This window comes from Amblyomma mixtum, chromosome 6 (genome assembly GCF_055824585.1).
Source record: "Amblyomma mixtum isolate Tamu chromosome 6, ASM5582458v1, whole genome shotgun sequence".
NCBI lineage: Eukaryota > Metazoa > Arthropoda > Arachnida > Ixodida > Ixodidae > Amblyomma > Amblyomma mixtum.
In genome coordinates this window covers 46,536,873-46,556,969 of record NC_143017.1, presented here as the reverse complement: position 1 = coordinate 46,556,969, position 20,097 = coordinate 46,536,873, and the positions used below count along the sequence as shown (strand labels likewise).

At 46.9% G+C, this 20,097-nt stretch overlaps 1 protein-coding gene across 1 annotated transcript in view; it reads left to right on the top strand.

Annotated features, from left to right (window-relative positions):
• Positions 1 to 11,817: 11,817 nt before the first annotated feature.
• Positions 11,818 to 20,097, top strand: part of LOC149338980 (tryptase-2-like) — a 41,149-nt gene continuing 32,869 nt past the window's right edge. The window contains exon 1 of the mRNA XM_089550844.1: positions 11,818 to 11,923. Coding sequence (XP_089406970.1) covers positions 11,818 to 11,923 — 106 coding nt within the window. The remainder of the gene's footprint in view (positions 11,924 to 20,097) is intronic.

Here is a 20,097-nt window from a genome sequence, read left to right as displayed (position 1 = left end):
CGCGGCGGTTTTAGAAAATTGCGGCCCTCCACTTGCTGGATGCTGTGTTCATCGATAGCGGAGTGGGGTCACCCTGCAATCGGAGCAGTTTCCACCGAAGTCAAACCACATTTGAATTGACGATACCAGTTCTTCACTACATCAAATGATGGAGAATCTTCCCCGTAAACCTCTTTTATCTCATTGAACGTCTCCCTTGGTATACGGCCTTTCAAGTACAGGAACTTGATGACTGTTCTGTATTCCAATGCATCCATTAATCACACCTCACACCACTTCAGCACCTCTAAAAGAAAGACTGTTATTAGTTCAGAGTTGCACATTGGCACCTGACCTATAGTGACTTAAGTCATTACACATGCGCAGTTTCAGCGTCCTGCAATAAATGGAAGTGAGTCAGGGGAAATCTTTATTGAACGCCCCTCGTAGATGGCCGGGAACAGCTCAATAGGTGTTCCCAAAATCACTTCTCTTGCAAGAAAGGTCCCAACTAGGAGGCAACATGGTCAAGTCAAATCCAGCTTTGTTCAGCAGCCTGCAAAACTGAAAAATATTAGGTGAACCAAGAGCACAGTTAGGTGCACCTGGAATAGCCACCTAGGAGTTGGAAGCAAGTAGGGTCAGACCACGGCAAGGGGTGGCAGGACAGGAAAAAGAATCAGCGAACTAAAAACATAGATGCACATGATGTCACTGACAGTGGCGTTTGTGCATAGTGCAATGGTTCACCATAAATTCAAGAAGCTACCCGCCGTGGAGCTCCCTAACAGAAGCAGAATTCAAACAGCCTGCACAGACAAAGAAAGCCATGAAGGCAGTTGCAAGTGCACTCTGCCTTACCATAAACTCAACTTGAGAATATTTGACTTTAGTGGTTTAACTACCTAGCGAACGAGGTGCATGTACCTGCCGGGAGTGTGAGACAAAATTAGACAAGAGAAAAATGTGTACAGTCTGCGTCATCCTTGTGTAGAGCGCTCAAGCGGTACTCTCTCCTGCATAAAAGTCGTCACTTCGTAGTAGCGTCCAACATTTGGCTACGCTTGCGCGGAAGTGGACCCACATGAACTTGCAAGAAAGATCGACACAAGCATTTTTCGCGCAAACCGAGGACTGCATTTTAAATTCACTTTTGACTGCGTGGTGCAAATTGTTCCAGCGCTCTGCACAAGGGTGATGCAGAATTACTCACAGAACCTCCTGATCTGTATCTTTCAAGCAGGCTTTTTCTTACCTGCACGATGTGGCTGTGACAAAACTGGTTCATGGTTGACATCGTGCACCATCGAACGAAAACATAGCAGATATGCTCCTGTCTTGATAATATCTGCATCACTGCAATATGTGCCAGAGGTGGGCTAAATCTTGGACCTTGCCTTCAGAGCCACACTGGGGCACATCTAGAGCATAAGACAAATAAGTTGCGTATGTATAAGGCTTTCGATACTGCATAACCCAACGAGTCCTTCCTCATCCGTTACGATGCAGCTTAAACCAGGAAACTGCAGGCAGATTACTTACACGACTGCACAAGAAGTATTAATTCAGATTCTCAGCTTAGAGCTGGAACAATCTGCAGACCAAGCCACAAAGATAGCCCACTCACTGCTGTCTAACAAATCCAGCACAGGGTGCTGCAATTAATTTACATGAAACTAGCCCAGGTCCTTGCTCGTCCGGCCAAAAGGAGTCCATAAAGGTCAAACAAACAATGGGACTTGTGGACCCAACATTAGCAAACAGCCTGCACCTATTTTGACGACTTGCCTAGGTTCGTACTCTTTAGGGTTTGATTCCCCGCGGTGTCCTTTCTAGTTAGATTAGCTAACAAGGGAGGGCACCGGCATCGCAGCGCCACGAGCGCCACGGACGGCATGATGGCTGCGCGCGCGCGTGGAAGACAGCTCTCTTCGGCTCGAGAACTCGTCGCGTGCGGATGTTTCCGCGCGGCGCTCCGCTCCTCGCCAACAAGGCGAGGCCTAGTGGGAACATTTTCCCTCTGGCTCCTACCCTTCCGGCCTCGGGGTTTCTTCCCTGCCCCAGCGTGGGCGACCACTCGCTTGTAATATTGCTGGTGAGTAGGACGGCCTCGATTCCTTAGCGTATTTTGTTGCTATCCGGTGTTATGCAAACCCTCCTAGACTACTGAAGGCCTGTCTGCTTGCTCTGTGACGTCACACTAGTTGCCCATCCTCCGCTCGGCGGGGGTTCACCGGCCGTTTTCAGCGCATTATTTGACTATACGAGGTACGGTGACTGTAGTAATGAGCCAATAAACATAAATTAGCGACTAAAGAACAGCCTTTTAACCCCGTGCTTAATTTCGCTATATATCTTCCGTGGTAATTTATAAATCCTGCTTTCTGTCGGGGCCCTCGCGATACACCTCGTATTGCAACCATGTACTTCGCTTTTCATGGTAATACTTGTGACAACGCCAGTTGCATGGTGCAATGGTTTGCAAAAGCATTCAAGCAGTCCTGCCTGCCAAGTGGCCACTTCATTACATTGTCAAACAGCATGCTCACATACAGAGCAGCACCACTGAGTAGACTATCTCAGTGCCGGGGCTCGCAGTCGTAATGAAATGAAATCTTCAAAAGTCCATGCAATAACGCAACCGGATTGTCACGATTCTCTCAGCTCCTTTTTATGTTCTGGGTTAATAACCAACGGCAGACTTCAGACAGATCTCAAAGCTTGCACAAGTTTCAACAACAAAAGGGCAAACAAAATATAGCCCCGCACAAATAGACTGATATCTGATAATCACAGTTAATCAACAAAGTATTATTCCATATTTTATCATAACCTGCAACAATACAAGTCCTTTAACAATATATTGCTTAAGATCTTGGTGTAAGGAAAAAAAAAACGGGGCGCAATAAAAAGCCACACAAAGCGCTGTGTGTGTTTTTTCCCCGAGTCATGAACCAACAAGGCGAAGCGTCCACCCTTCTTGGTTTGCTTGGGTTACACATACAGTTCTTGAGTTTCATGAAACAATACAACTTCCACTGCACGATAACTTGCAAATTGTGGAGTTTAACGTCGCGAAGCGACACATATACCACGGCCGCTTGATGCAAAGTGCAAGTATCAAGCGGCCGTGCATGTACTATGAGGGACGCCGTAGTGGAGAGCTCTGGGTTAATTTGGACTACCAAGGGTTCTTTGAAATACGCTCACTTCGCAAGCACACGGGCGTTTTTTGTATTTCGATCGACATACGGCCGCCGCGGCCGGCATCGAGTAACCCGCGACCAGCAGCCAAGCTACGCAGTCACCGCGGTGGGTTTTATGATCACTTCGTGGTAATGAATACTGCATATTCCATCCCGCAATTATAAGCATAACTAAAGCCTTTTTAACACATGTGCTACTGATTGCAATCACAGCAAGGTCAATTGCAACGCTCAGGTGGCCAGAAGAGAGTTCTCGGCAAGAATAAAATCCAGCCAAAATGCAATCGAGCCGCGACTTCAATATCTCCGCGCCTTTCCTACCGGTGTTTAAACAAAGCAAGTCGCTTTGAATCTATGTCACGTTGTGAACACAAATGATGATATTTGATTTTACTAGGATTTCAATTTCTCGACAGCCATAAGAAAGCAGCTCATTGCGGACGCTAAATAGGGGACAGCAACCTAGCTGCACCAACTTAACGAAAGCTAAAACACATGAAAAAGCACTGCTTTAATACATCCAGCGCTACACTTTGGTATGTAAAGCACTGGCTCATATTGCTTTGGTGTTTGCACATCAAAGGAGCGACACACGAACCACCGCAAGGCTTATGATTTCACTACACAAAAGAAATGAGCCGCCGCGGTGGCTCAGTGGTTATGGTGTTCGGCTGCTGACCCGAAAGACGCGGGTTCGATTCCGGCCGCGGCGGTCGAATTTCGATGGATGAGAAATTCAAGAGGCCCGTGTACTGTGCGATGTCAGTGCACGTTAAAGAACCCCAGGTGGTCGAAATTTCCGGAGCCCTCCACTACGGCGTCTCTCATAGCCTGAGTCGCTTTGGGACGTTAAACCCCATAAACCAAACCAAAGCAAACCACACAAAAGAAATGGAAGGTGACTTACATTTGCGGAAAACGAGGTTCACATTTCAGCGCAGCGTTGGTAATAAAAGATATTGCGAGAAAACCGCAAACAGCAGCGCAAAGCGCCAAACAGCGCGAAACAAAGAGCAAAGAAAAACGTTCGGATAGAACTCTTTATGACTATACAGTTCGAAGCGTTCACTACGCGCGCGTAGCAAGCATCCGCTAGCGACAGCAACGCCAAATGGTTAAATGATTGCAAGACGCGGAACTCATGAGCACATTTAGTGCTGAATATATTGGTGCGAAATGAAACGAAAAGATCCAACCGCTTCATTACCACTCGGCTGTGTTGTAAAAGTAACACTCTGAATCCTTGCTAAGAGATCACTATGTTAGTTTTTCGGGAGGGGTCCAAGGCAATTTTTTGTGTCGAGAGGGAGGAGGGGGGACGGTACTTTAACGAGACATTTTTATAGTATTGGCGGAGGGGCTGAGATTGATTTCGAGAGAGGGGAGGTTGCTTATGCATGATGATAGTACAAAGTTTCGTGGTTTGGTTTATTGGGGTGTAACGTCCCAAAGCAACTAAGACTATGAGGGACGCCGTAGTGAAGGGCGCCGGAAATTTCGACCACCTGGGGTTCTTTGACTTGCACTGACATTGCACAGTACACGGGCCTCTAGAATTTCGCCTCCATCGAAATTCAGCCGCCGCGGCCGACTTTCCTGGAATAAAAAATGGCCTGGCTTAGCTTATGGTTAAGCCTAGGATGCGAAGCATAGCCGTACTTCTCGTTCTTGTCCCGTTCCCGTGGCTCTTTGTAACTTGCGCTTTGCGGTCTGGCGAGCCGCCCTCTCCCTGGCCGACATCTCGCTGCTCAACTGACTCAACGAGTGCGTCGCCTTTTATACAATTGTGACGTCAGTATCTGTTAGCGGTAGGAGCGGGAGTTAGGCCGCCGGCGGAGGGTGCGCGTCCGTAAGCGAGCGCACGAGTTGAGCCCCAGCTTTCACAGCTGTTGTGACGTCATATCACGTGGTGCGCCGATGTAGGTCAAGTGGTAGCTACGCGGCCGCGCGCGGCGCAGCAAGGAAGAGCTCGGTTGTGCGGCTAGTATGCTTCGCATAAAAAAAAAACGGAACTAATTCGTTTTAAGCACGAGCACTCACAGCTCTGTAGAACTATACCACATGTTCTGCCACAATGGAAACCCAGCATACTCTCCTGAACACGTTTCAATATAAACAATGCTAATCAGCCCCTAAATGAATGAAAAACTTTTACTGCTCAATAAAGGCCCTAACGAGCTTGGTGGGTATAACCCCTAGTCCAGGGGCCCTGTTGCTGCAGCAGCTACAGGCCCGGTAGATCTGTCTGCGTTGATCTTCCAGATGATCGTTAGACAGCGCTGCCCCCCCCCCCCCCCCACCCCCCCGATACACACACACTGCTCCGTAGTGCCGTTCGGTATGTGAGGGACTGCCGTTATGTGCTGGCAGCCCCATGCAAGAAACTGCAGTAAATGGATCAATGGGAAACTTCAGGGGCGAGCTGAAAAATTACGAAAATAAAATACCTTTAAAGGGGCCCTGAAACGCCTTCCGAGGAGAGCATAATAACTCGATCAATCACGGCATTGAGTTGTCATGAAAACGTGAGCCAAATAATAAAGTTCGACATGAAGCAGAGGACCCACAATCACGCGCGAAAGTTGGCGAGCCCTTCCCGGCGACTTTTTCATGCTCGCGCCCTCCTCTGTCGCTCGCACCTGCGCATGCTGGTTGAGAGGTGGCTATTAAGGCGAAAGCCTTCAATGCCTCATACTGTCGTTAGCAGACGCGTCGGCAGCCGTGTCGACAGATGCGTCGGCAGGAGTGCCGACAGACGCGTCGGCAGATTTGTCCGCCTTTCGGCGTCACTGCTTAAAAAGAAACTGCGCCGAGGGTGTGAATCGAACCAGGACCTTTGGCATTTGAAGAGGAGACGCTACCACTCCGCCACGAAGCCTCGAGGTTCCAGCATGAATAAAGGCGCATCTAGTGAATGCATAGGTTTCATAAATAAAATAAAAGGAATAAAGTCAAGAAAAGGTAAATAAAAATAAAAAATAAGCAAAAGTAAAAACAAAATAAAATCGGATATGAAAATAAAAAACAAGAAAAACAAGAAAAGGAGCAAAAATAAAAATATGAAAAATAAAAAGTAAATAAAAACAAGCAGTGCGCCAGGAAACGCTTTCGCCTTGCAGCACTTTAAGAGAGCCAGAGTGCCCTCAGAATTTTTTGGTTTGATTCTTTCAGCCAACAGGCAGCTACCATGGCCGCGGTCATTAAGCCGTGTAGTTCCTACGGGTCAAGAAGCTCCACCCCCGGAAGTGGGGCCGGCAGAGAAGCACCGACCATCCAGCGCGCAAAAAGCGACGAGAGCAGAGGGAAAGGCGCGAAGACGCTGAAATTCAAATTTTGACTAGAGATAACTCAGCTTTGGCAAAGCGCATTAAAAAAATTCTTGCCGGACAATATTCTGTAAGCGGCGTGCTTTAACGTCCCAGGCATGTCGCAACTTTATTAGAGCGCCTTCAAGGGATTTTCTCGTAATGCCGGAACGATTTCATTAGTCCTGCTTGCAAGAGCAACATTATTTTACCCTTGGGTCGACACAGCTTAGTGCAAAGATATATCAACCCTCTCTTTTCTGGTGAAAACAAGTCAGGTGCTCAAACTTGGTTGGTTGGTTTATTGGGGTTTAACATCCCAAAGCGGCTCAGGCTATGAGCGACGCCGTAGTGAAGGGCTCCGGAAATTTCGACCACCTGGGCCCAGTTCTTTAACGTGCACTGACATCGCACAGTACACGGGCCTCTAGAATTTCGCCTCCACCGAAATTCGACCGCCGCGGCCGGGATCGAATCCGCGTCATTCGGGTCAGTAGTCGAGCACTATAACCACTGAGCCACCGCGGCGGCAGTGTCCACATTAGTGGCAACACCAAGACATGAGAAACGTATTTAGAATAATGCTCACAAACAGAACTGATTCTTCGGTCAGACGAGTATAATAAACAGAAATTATAGATGTCACACCTCCCGCGGGCTCCGTTGCCGTGTCATGCTTAGTTTTGCATCTCTGGCACAATAACTTTTGAGAACTGCTCGCGCCTAGGTAGCTGGACTGTTTGAACTGGGACTTAGCAGCGATGCAGCTTTGATTTGAGGTCTATTTTGTAACGTGCAGAAGCTGCCAGTGCCAGTGCTACCTCGTCCTGGGTAACTGGAGGGGGGGGAGCTTGCGAATGAGTGGGACCGTCTCTCAGGTAATTCATACTGCTGCTGGTTGTCGGAAATGCGGGGACAAGCCCTTCGACACAAGCTTCACTGCTGGGTGGCGTGCTTGGGCTTAGAACGCGCTCCTCGTCGTTCACAGGCTCTGCCAGCATGGTGTACAGCAATTGTTCTGCCGGCGTGGCTTCGTTGCTGGTGCCTATAAACACAACTCATGCAAATTCAATTTGACCAATATGCCTTTGCGGTGTCGGCAAAAAGAATGCCAAAGTATACACGCTATAAGAACACTTACCGGTCGTGTCGAGGTCGGCACCGCGGGGACGAATCTTGTGTCCTGTGCCGTCTATTAGAGATAGGATGTTCCGAAGAAGCTGATCCCGTTCTGAATATTCTTCTTCCGTTCCTGACCTAAATGCAACCCGTTCGATAAATGAATGCCTGCACGCACAATGAAAGCATAAAACAACCTACGTTTATGCAGGTTCCTGCTGTCATTCGCGGTGCATATCACGAAATAAGGCGAACAAACCATTGGCGCACGCAGGGTGACGAGAAAGTTTTTTCAGTGTAGCTTTCAGTCTTACGTCTATTTTGTCCCACCGGTTCGGATGGTGAAAACAGTCTCTCGACTGTACCTCCAAAAGAAAAGCCGCATCGACTTTTGATGTATGAAACACCTTTCTAGCGTTCGTCGCAGCAGCTTCCATCTCGGAATGCGCGCTTACTTTTGCTTAGAGCACGCGAATCAAGAGCAACAATACAGCTAAGAGAGATATATATGTGACTGCTTGTAAAAAACAGTACAGGACACATGGTGATGATAAACTGCTACACTGTGTCACCGTCTAGTAAAAATGCTCAAAGTGCTTCAGCTCTACAATGAACTTTTTTCGCGAATACTACAAAAATAATTGACACATTACATGCCTTTGTATATTTTTGATGGCTAAAAAATATATAAGCGCAGACAAATTGTAAAAGCTAAGAAACAACTGGAGAACGGATTCGGCGGGTGTCGTTGCTATGACCACACCTACACTGCATAAAGCTAGGGTTAAAAGCTTGAAAGGCGCCAAAATTACCTCAAAAACAAAGGCTCTTTGTCGCTTTTACGTTGGCATATATGTAAGAGTGCGCGACATAAAGATGTAAAGTTAGGGACAAAAGTCTCCGGACCACGTGTTCCTCAAACGAAGCTTGATGAAGTCACTCGATTCATCCACTCTTCATACTCATATGACGTCAGCATTTCTTCATTGAAAGCATTATCAGGACTACCGCCCCTATCGTTCCGTCGTCGCATTGCAAGTCTAACCCTTTATCACAAATTATTTCATTCTTCCCTCAATCGGTCACCGTATATCACAGCTGCCGCACGCATATCTCACCGCACCAGTCAACCCCTACAAGTTTCCCGGCCGCCATCGCATACTGCCACTTTTTCTGCTTCATTTTTCCTTCGAGCAGCAATGGACTGGAACGGCCTACCCCGTGACATCGTCAACATCGCTTCATCCTCTACTTTTCAAGAACATGTAACCGATCACCTTCAGTGCTAAATAATATTCGCTGCTTTGTTTGCTCATTTGATTAAAATCCCACCCCTTATGTAATACGCCCGATACAAGGGGGCCTTTAAGGTAAATAAACTGAACTGAATTATAGCTCTACCATAAGACAGCGGCTGGAGACCGCACTTGTGGAGATGAAAGAACAAGAATTTAACTTTTACCTCCGCAAGTGTGGTCTCCAGCCGCCGACTAACAGCAGAGGTATCGGCTTCGTTAGAGAAACACGTGGTCTGGAGACATTTGTCTCCGACTGTACGCTACCGTTTCAAGCAACTACCGCTTCGAAGAATGCAGCGGCTGCACGTATTTGCAGGAAGCGGGCTAGCAGAGCGCCGCGATGTTTGTCAACACAAGACAAGACGTGTCCTTAGCGTGCTCACGTTATGGCTTGTAACATGCGTACGCCCGCAACACGCGGTTAGGCACGTAGCGTTCTGCGCATGCGCAAGCGCGATCCGCAGTGTCACTGCGTACCAAAGCTCTCTGCGTGCTCCCAACTAAAAGTGGCGGACCTGATGGATCGTGAGTAAGAAGTATGACTTCCTGCGTGGCGAAGTGGATATGTAAACGGTTGCTGGATGAATGACCTTTGCGTGTGTCATGAGATCGCATCATGCACAGGGATTCCCGTCAGTGTCGAAGTTTCCATCGCGGCCACTTTTTTTTTTTTTATTCTGATGCACGGAAAGCAGCCTTGAGAGAGAAAGTGTAAACAGAGACCATATAGAAAAGAGGGTGTCTGTCCCTTGCTACTGCTATATCGCGGGTGGTATTCATGATAGCAAAATCCTGCGTTCTTTTTTTCCTATCGCATGGTAAAACAATCACCTCAAATTTTTCAGCGCGAGACGCGTCCAGCGGGTGCCGAAGCCCTCATCTGATTGATGGGCTCACACGCGAGCCGAGATTGCGAGAGCGCCCGTCTACCACGCGCGGCGTCGGAGGCACCGACTGCTATCTGTGACGTCAATCCAGTGAGAGGAGGAAACGCTCAGGTCCTGTTTGAAGAAGGTGTTGGCCCAGCCACGGCTTCCGGATTGTCAACAGGCCATCGTTTCACCAGCAGCTCGTCTGAAGTCACCGTGTGGGTCACTGACAGCCCACGATGAACCCGACCACCACCGCTGGATTCGACACCTATACTACGAAGATGCGCGCGACGGTGGACGCCCCACAGTAGTTGTCTCCATAGGAGAAAGATGATTATTGTGGCGCACATCTATTGCGGCGCGTATCATGGCTTTCTCTTCCCTGATTTCTCTTTTTCACTGGCTTTATTTTAGACGACACCCAGTGAGCATACATGCTTTTTGCTTTACGACATTAGAGAGTGTGGTCCTTTGGTCCCTTCTCAAAAAGGCCCCGCCAGATCGCAAAATGTGTGCCTTTTCTCCTGCCAGAATTTTTACAGCACGAATTCGGCATTCACAAGCTCTGGAACAGAAGGGCAATCGTTAGGTACGTAGTTAGCGTGTTCCCCAATTTGCCCTCTCTATGGCTTTGGAATACTGCAAGTGGCTTCGTAAACGATGTTCATGACACAATAAACAAAACGGTTTTCGTGTGGAATGCTTGATATTTGTGTTCGCAAGTTTACGGCTTCACGGATGATCAAGGCTTCTGTGGGCTGAGAAAACGTTTGGCACGTTATACCGGTTATACTCCTTCTAGAGGCTGTGAGTAACTATGTGCAGGCAAAGTAGCACTTCTGGCCTGATGTTACACTTCTTAGCTCTCACTGCTTCGCATGACAGTTTTAAGAAGAGTTTATGCCACTGCCGAAACGACTGACCCAATGAAGCAGTTGCAGGAAGCCTAGCCAAATAGTTTTGTCGAGGCTCCGAATCTCATGAATGCACGACTTAGTGAGAGCAGATTTTAAGCAATGTGTTGCGACTCCCCCCCCCCCCCCCCCCCCCTGTTTTCGCATGCCATGAACATGAAGGTGCAACTACACCCTTCTAAAAAATTATAGCAACTCCTCCGTACAATGCCAAATGGTTATGATGGGTCGCACTCCACTCCCTGGTTTAAGGGTATACACAGCATCCGGCAACGCATCACACGCACGGACTAGATGATCCTGAGATTCCCGTGTGCATGCACTCAGTCGAATCGTGGTACGGCGGCTATGCACTGGTTACGAAGTATACATATTTTAGCGCAATTGGTCGCAAATCAAACTAGCCCAACATCTAACTCTTTTAAAGCACTGGTAGCGCTGCCGAAGCAGAGCCACCGCACTTCACCGATTTGCTGAACTGCGCCAGGAGTTCTGCCTCGGCCACTTTCGTGAAGACAATGCACGAGCGACAGTTATGACCAAACTCGCTCAAAACGGCGCCATCGCGCTCTGTGATCAATGGTCGCGGTCGACGACACCGCCGCAGACCGGACGTCATTTTTCCGCGTCCTGGTGGTGGTCACGTCCTCTGGACGTATGAAATGCCTAAGGTATGCACAACACGTCCACGTGGGAGGAGGAGGAGGCGTAATTATTCAGTCCAAGGGACTCAATCGCTGATACCAGCGTTGCATTTATTTTCTCCACCGCGATACGCTGCGAGGAGGGCGAAAAGGGTGCAGAGGGGCTCGCGGTGTCATCAGGTTGGCGTCGGTCGACGACTTTGGCAGAGCGCTCGTGGTCTGTCCGCCGGGTTTCCTGACTGTGCAGTCACGTCTCTCGTGCCCGGCAGCTACAAGATAACCGACTCCTTACGCGGTAACGAGGGGCATCGGCGAATGAAAAAGAAAGTGGTGCGGCGGACGATAGGGAAAGCGTCCGGCCGCGGCGAGCGCGGGGTGTCCATCCGGTTTTCCTGGCCTCTCGCCGGTCCGTCATTCGAGAGGAGGATGGCAGCCCACGAGTCGGTTGCGCTCCGCGGCGCTGCTGACAGCACATCGGCGATGCGGACCGCTCAACTCCTGCTGCTCCTCCTGACGCCGGCAGCGCTCGAGGCTCAGGTCTTGGACTCCTCCAGCAACAGGGGCATCGCCGTAGGCACCAACCAGTGTGAGTTCCTTGACAGAACTGATCCACGAGATATCGTGTTGCCAGAGGAAGAGAGGAAATGCAGCGACATCGTCATTGCTCCCAAATTGTCTGTTGATATGGTAGTTCGAAAGATGACCGTTTACTATCGGTGTTGGTGGTGGGCGCATTAGGAAAACAGCCGGCTCTAACTCTGCAAGGGGTGCTGGCGGTTGCTCCGCCTCGGTCCTTGGGCTCTGACGAGTTCAGTCTTGGCACTGCCTTTATTATTTCGAACCAACAAAGCTGCTTGCGTATCCGTCCCTCCACGCTTAGGAGTGAACAGCCTAGACAGCTTGAGGCGTGGCGGGCGGCCATTGTGCAGGGCGCGATTTATTTATTTCGGATACTTTCCAGGCCAGAAGGCATTAAGAAAGGAGTGGTAAGGTACATAAAATGAACAGTATATGTTGTACAATAATATTTTACAAAACGGCGGAAAATACAATCGTCTTGAAATTGTAGAGGTCAGAAATGGCAGCGATGGAGGGACGAAGGTCGTTCCAGTCTGCGCTTCACTGACACTCATGATGCGGGCTTCTAGGGCACCCAAGAGGTGTTGCTGGAGAGGAGAACCAACTCGAACCATATGCTGTTGCAGGCTTGTTTCGTTGAAAAAAGAAAGATCTTTATTAATGACGTTGGTTTCAATAATAGCACAACGTTGCAGATATGTGCAGTGCTAAAAAAAAACGACAGAAATCTGGACACTGTCATTCATGCATGGAATGAATTCTCCAGCGTCGTTGGACTTCGTAACTGTAGAGTAGGTGAATCGGCGCACGCGTGGACCTCTTGAGGATAAACTGCTTGTTCCGCAGGGAGTGGATTATGCCAGCTATTCGATCAGCAGACAGCTGGAGACTCGCTTGCGAACGCGTTACTGGAACACCGAGGCAGTCGAAACCGCGTATCCTCTGTGCAATACCGTGACAACAATGACAACATGACAACCTACGACAACTAAAGCATTTTTTTTTGTATAATATAGCAAGTACGTTTCTTTTGTATCTGTTCAGAAACGGTTCGGATCGATGATTCCTTTTTCGGCGGCATAGATGATCAAGAGCTCACCTGTGCAATCCTTAGCCGCGACGCCCACCTTTTGATGGAGGCAAGGGCTGATAACAGATATATGCTTGGGTTCCCGGAATGGCAGAATGAATGTAGAGACCTGTTTAGGAGAGATTAGGACAGATTAAAGCTTTTATATTTTTCACCCAAACTAGCAGGTAGGGCGCGCTCTTGGCGCTTTTTTTTTTTTCGGAGCACTTGGCACTGTTCTGCGGACAGCGAGACAGCGGATCCTTTCTTTTTCTGCGCGCACTCACGCTTGCTGGGCTCGACAGCGGTGAGGCACCGGAAATAATAGTCCACAATAAAGGCGAAGGAGAGAAAAAAAAAGGGCGTCATGAGCCCTGTATTGCTTTTCCTCCGTACTTTTTCCTTTTTACTGTCGCTCGTCGCACTGAGTTGCCAGCGGCCAGTGGTTGATGTGCCGGTCGTGCTACTCGCCAGCCGCGTCATTTTGCGGAAAACCAGACGCCCGGGCCGCCCGCGGAGACCCAGACCAGACGAGCGCCTCCCTGGGGAGCTCGGGATTGACCATTACCGGCGGTGAAGCGTCGGAGAAACATGTAACCCCGAGACCTCCGTGACTCTCCGATTACGGAGGCGGCAGTTTTGCCACGCAGCACAAGGCCGGCTCGCTCTGGCGTTCAAGGCGAAGGTCGACGATCTCGGCTGAGCCTGCCTTTTATTCTGCTCCGTTTTTTTTTTTTTTTACCTGTTGCTGATGTACAACTGTTGCTCGATAAACGCGTCGGCGTCCGGGAACGTTGCAAGCGCTTGTCCCAGGTCGATATCAACGCGCCCGAATCACGCAATGGCAACGACTGGGCGAACGACCTTGGCCGTGCGGCGAAATGGAGAGTACTACAAGGGCGCACGATCGCGGACGCCTGCCTCTTCCGCCGGGACACGACTGCGCAACGACCGCATTCCCATCACGGGCCGGGAGATACGGAGCGCTCCGCTGATTCCCTCTGCACCTAGCAAGCAAAAGAAGAAAACGAGAGGGATGTAGCAAGGTGTCCGAGATCACTTCCGTGATGATAGCCCGATAAGGTGCTCGCCTGGAACTACGTGTAATGCGGGTTTCGTTTTTTAAATTTCTGCTTGATTCGTCGCCGATCCGGCACCCGCAAAGTGCCGCGTGAGTTTTATACGTGACGTTTGTTAAGAACCTGTGTTACGCTTCCGATTAAGTTCCTTGCGAAACGTTTTGTCAGCCTCGTATCGGCTGTATCGCCGATGAATCGGTTGCCGCTTCTCCTTATGTCGATACGCCCTGAATTAAACATGCGACAAAATGCAGTAATTAATTTCACTCGGTAAACAATTGACCTAGTGTGGTTAATTGGACCCGTCGACAGGAAATGACAGCGGCGCAAAAAGTCAGGTCGAAGAAAAGAGCACAGAGACTAGGACGAGCGCTGAACTCCAAACAGCTTGACTGTTAACTGTTCACAGGTCTGTTTCACGTAACTTGAGCCAATGCTTTAAAGAACCGGTACACTACATCTAGGTGAGATAAGTCACAAATTGTTTGGCGTCGTGGGGCATTCCTTAAACTACTTTTTTAAATTCCGCAGAATCAGGTATTCAGTTAACATGAATTTTTAGTATTGAATTTACGACCAAGCATGCTCCTTTAGGTTCTAAGGTGGGGGGGGGGGGGTCAGAAATTCAGAAATAGCCGATCCAGTGTTTTTTTGCAGAAAAGTGCATTCAGCGTGCCACGGTAGTGCAAGAGCGCGATGACATGCTTTTGTCAAAGAAGGACCACGTATACGTTACGTCAACGAATCTGTTTTTTAGCAACCACCTCTACAACTTAACGAAGCGCTCTTGAGCCTACGACTATTATTACAAATATCACAGAATTCATCTTAGCTAATTATCTATTTCATTTGGCCGTCGCGGTGACTCAGTGGTTATGGCGCGCGGCTGCTGACCCGAAAGACGCGGGTTCGATCCCGGCCGGGGTGGTTGAATTTCGATGGAGGCCAAATTCTAGAGCCCCTGTACTGTGCGATGTCAGTGCACGTCAAAGTACCCCGGGTGGTCGAAATTTCTGGAGCCCTTCACTACGGCACCCCTCATAGCCTGAGTCGCTTTGGGACGTTAAACCTCCATAAACCAAACCAAATATAATTATCCGTTTAAGCAGAATTTATAAATACTCAAAGGAACCACACATGTCAAAAAACATGCGATTAGTTGTATCCAGCTGAGGTGTAGGGGCTTTCATGAACTTCTCATTTTTACTTATTTAATATAAATACATATTCTATCACAGGAACCCGTCCCAGAGCATTGCTACTCTAGGGGGACCTCTTATAAGAAAATGTACGAATAAATAAAATTTGTTAGCGACAAAAATTACAAGCAAGACAGGACCAAGTGAAACAACATTGTAAATTTATTTGGTCAAACACAACATAACAAAACTATGCCAGAGGTATGCAAGTTCACAATATGGCAGTATAGTAACTATTAAAGATATACGTATTAAATTGGCGCTTAAATGCTGATATAGACGCTGCTAGTTTGATATCATACGGTAAAGAATTGCAGAGTTTGATGAAAACACAATTATTTGCATTACAAACTTAGCACGAACTTTGGGAAGTAAAAAATTTCCATGAAGCGAAAAGTGTGTGACGTTAGGATTAATAATGTCTTTTGTGAATAAATTATATTAGGTTGCAATTATTGATGACGCGATATCCACATGGTGCAATGTTAAATCTCACTAGATCACAAATGCGAAGCATATTAGTGTCACGGTACAACGGAGATGTAGGAAAGTGCCGATTATTCCACGTCATTATTCTGATGGCTTGATTCTGAAAGTGTTGGAGAGACTCTGAGCGATATACGTCAAGCCCCATGAAGTTATGCAATAGTTTAAAAGATATGGCTGAACGCGTAGTCGATTAACTAGTGTTCTCAGGTTAAAAAATGAAGACAGCTGTCAAGTGGAACAGCAAAGAATGAGCAGTGATCAGAAGTATACGATACGAATTTATGCATAATGGGGATATATTTGCCAGATTTAGAGAACGGGAACTAAATGCCACGAAATTTTATTTATAAGTATTCACCAGAAGTCTCTTTCTAGCCCACTAATTACTAACGTTATTAAGGTCCTGGTAAATGTCATAATAAAGGGAGTTCAAACGTCTATCCGACAACAACAGTATTATGACCTGCATAAAAATACACACAGAAGCCATGGTTAGACAGGCAGATTGTTGATAAATATTAAAAATAAAAAAGGACGAAGTATCGAACCCTGAGGAACACCAATGGAGATAATCTTGCCAGAGAAGATTCCAGAGATAAAATTAGTTCGCGATCGGATAAATTACTGCAAATTTAAGATTTTTGAATGTTCCCTTGAATACCGTATTACGCAAGCTTAGAAAAAAAAATGTCATGGCTAATCGTGTCAATTGCTTTAGAAAAAATTAAACAAAACCGAACCAACATAGTTACCTTTCTTAATTTGTAGTTTTCATTTATCAGTGACGCAAATAACAGTGAGGTTTGAAGAATATACAGCTCCATATAAAACTGTTTTGGGTGCAAGAAAGGATACTCTTCAAAGCGGTTAGAGAGACTGCGATGAACTAGTTATTCAATTACCTTACTGAATAAAGGAAGTATTGAAACTGGACGACAATTAGACATGAGACATTTATCACTTTCCTTAAATACTTAAATAGTTATAGTTCCCTTCAATTCCTGTGGAAAGACACCCGATTTGAAAATAAGTTTATCGAATAAGTGAGGGCATCTGCAATAACATCAATAATTACCTTAATGGGATTACCATATATGTTAGCAAGGTCTGCACTCGACAATTCAAACTTCAAATTACGCGCCTTATTTCGTCAGGTGATGTGGGAAACAGAAAAATGATAGTCAGCAATTACCGGGAAAACGAGGAGGCGCTGAAGATGAGGAGGGTGAAAGATTGCGAAAAAAGGACTGAACGCATTAGCGATATTGATGAATGAAGAGTAGTTTTATCGTGAACTATACTCGATATGCAGGTACTTGGAATTATTGAAGAAATAATTATTTAAGGACTATTGTTTTTTATTGTAAGATCCATTGGAAAGCATTTCATTTTAATACTACATCTTTATAGCACTTTTTAATAGCACGTTCAGCGTGTTACAGCATAGTTTATAGCGTTTTTTAAATCGGGCGTTGATTGTCTGTTTTCATTTTAATAAGCTATCTGTTTTCAGAAAGCTGTTAAGTTAGCCCTTTGTAAACCACAGATTCTGCGGTGACGAGTACGTTTTACGACATCGAACAGACGTTAGTGAAGAGGACAAACAATAGACGATATGCGAAATTGCTTGGCCGTCTGGCAACACCGCGCCCACAACTTCCGGTTTCCATCTTGGTTCGGTCGAGCTCGTCGAGCTGGTGCATCGTTTGCTATGCGTACTTTCTTCTTGCGAGTGGAATTTCAACAGGCAAGCTTCAGTTGCTGCGTTGTTTTCACAGCTGATCTTTTGACCAAATGTAGGTGCTTTCAATAAGCGCCAGCGTACTCCTACCGCGTCCTCAGCTTCGCTCGAAGTCTGGCGCTGATGATCGCAATAATTGGCACTCGAAAGTGGGTTGGAAAGTCGAACCGTGACCGTGTGCTGTTGTTGTTTTAATGCTCGCATTAAAGCACCAGTTCAAGCATCACGCATTGTCATGGCTATTTTATTCCCAGGTGGACGCAAATTCATCTGGTAGGGTAGCGAGCGGTTATTTTGCGGTGAGTGCGCACGTGTGCTGACAAACTTCTGTGACAGTGTGAACTTTCGTTCGCGCCGACGCCAGGAGCTTCGTGCATTGCAGTATAATCACACAAGACCCTCGACCAGCTGCGTAATTCGATTCCTTTACTGTAATGTGCAATGCGCATCCGCGGATTTAAACGTCACCGTTTCAGAGCCCGGCGTCGGTTGATTTTCGCCACAATTCGTTGAAACCGCGTCCTGCTTAAGACGCAGTCAGTCAGTCGACATCAACAAGAGGAAAGTAGGCATGCACATATAATTCAAAATATTGTAAGCAAAGACGCAGCTTTTTTTTTTTTTTTCAGATAAGCACTGAGCCACCGCGGCGGCTTGATTAGAGAAAGATGCTACAGCTGTAGGTGCATGCGCTGACTCGATACGCTGGTCAAGCTGTGTGTGCAGGGGCGAAATTAGCATGTTCGGTTGCTTCCGAAACTTAATTAGCTTACTCCCAAACTTGGACAAATGGCTTTGTTGCGAAGCAAGCTGTTGGAGCTTGCCACAACGATAATAAAGTCTGATGGCCTGAAGCGTTTTCTGAACACTGTTGCGCGTACTTTCTAGCTTAGAAATGCGCCCCTCCTTCATAATAAAGTAGCTATATTATTCGCTTCTTTTTTTTTAAATTTTCGTCGCCGCAGATATCGAAGGTATAGGAATCCTCAAGAAATAAAGCATTCGCACCTCAGTTTTTATACGTAGGGTGTATTGCTTCACAAAGACTCCTTAACGCGCATAACATATGCGTTTGGTCCAGAGAGTTTGCTCGCCCTTCTAAAACTAATTGAACACGGGAAAAACTTAACTGAACACGTAGCAAACTAAGCAGTAATCGGCACATGGTTCTTCGAGTGAACTTATTTCGCCACGGCACGAGCGATTGGCCCGCTCAAAAAAAATTACCTTCTCTATTACGTTGTTCAAGTATGCGCCTATACAGGGTGTTTCACCTAAGACTTTCTGCAATTTTTAAAAATAAGCTATTTGAATTAGATGCGCGCTTTTTCTGGCATAGCATTGCCAGTGGTGTAGTACATCATAATGCACCTAAAACGTGCTAACTAGCAGGCTTGTTAACCAATATTTAATAGTTAACTTTTAAACTATTACCGTTGCCCTCCTTAATTATTGAGAGGCATGCAGCCCACCGTAAGTAATGTCCATATCCGTTTTTAGAATTTCGAGAACTCGATTATCCTCGGCGCTGTGGCCCAACAAATTTCGCCTACATCGCGCCAAAATACATGCGGTTTGAGAAGCTTGCAGGCAAAGCAACCTCTCCAGTGCACGTAACTCGTCGAAATAGCCAAAATTTGTTGGGCCACAGCGCCGAGGATAATCACGTTCTCGAAATTCTAAAAAAGGATATGGACATCACTTACGGTGGGCTACATGCCTCTCAATAATTAAGGAGCCCAACGGTAATAGTTTAAAAGTTAACTATTAAATATTGGTTAACAAGCCTGCTAGTTAGCACGTCTTCGCTGCATTATGATGTACAACACCACTGACAATGCTATGCCAGAAAAAGCGCGCATCTAATTCAAATAGCTTATTTTTCAAAATTGCAGAAAGTCTTAGGTGAAACACCCTGTATATATTCACGCCCGACCGGAGAGTTGATAAATGCACAAAATCGGCTTCTAATTTTGATCAGAGACAACAAAGGCTGTGGTCCCTATCTTAATTTAAACGCAAATCATCTCGAGAGATTTGTCAAAAATCAGTGCAGAAAGCGGCACTGATCCGCGTGCTGACACATGATACCTCGCATGGCGTTTTGTGTTACTAAAACGTTGGGACGGAGTAAAAAAATAGAAAGGCGAAAAGCTGGAACGCACCTAGTTCTGGCACGCATCGTAGTGTCTTTTCACAGTGGAGAGGGTAGCGCAACACTGCATCGGCATTTTACTTTTCAAACCAAGCGCAGCCGTTTTAACCCAACGCTGGGCAGCGGTTTCGTTTTCTGTACCGTACCAACATGGAGGACTTAGTTCTCGGAGCGCCGAGAGATGGCGCTGCGCACTTCGCATATCGTCTATTGGCAATAATACTATTAAACTCAATGCAAGCCGTCTGAACATCATTTAAAGTGACGCTTGACCTATCTGGATTAGATATTAATTCGATGAATTTCGTGCGGTAAAAACACTTTTAACGAAAAAAAACTATTGGTGATGCTTGGACAGTTTTGGAAACGAAGTGATATTAGGAAGTGATCAGTAATACCAGCCTGAAGAATGAAAGCTCATGATGGGCAGATACGGTTAGTTAAAACAT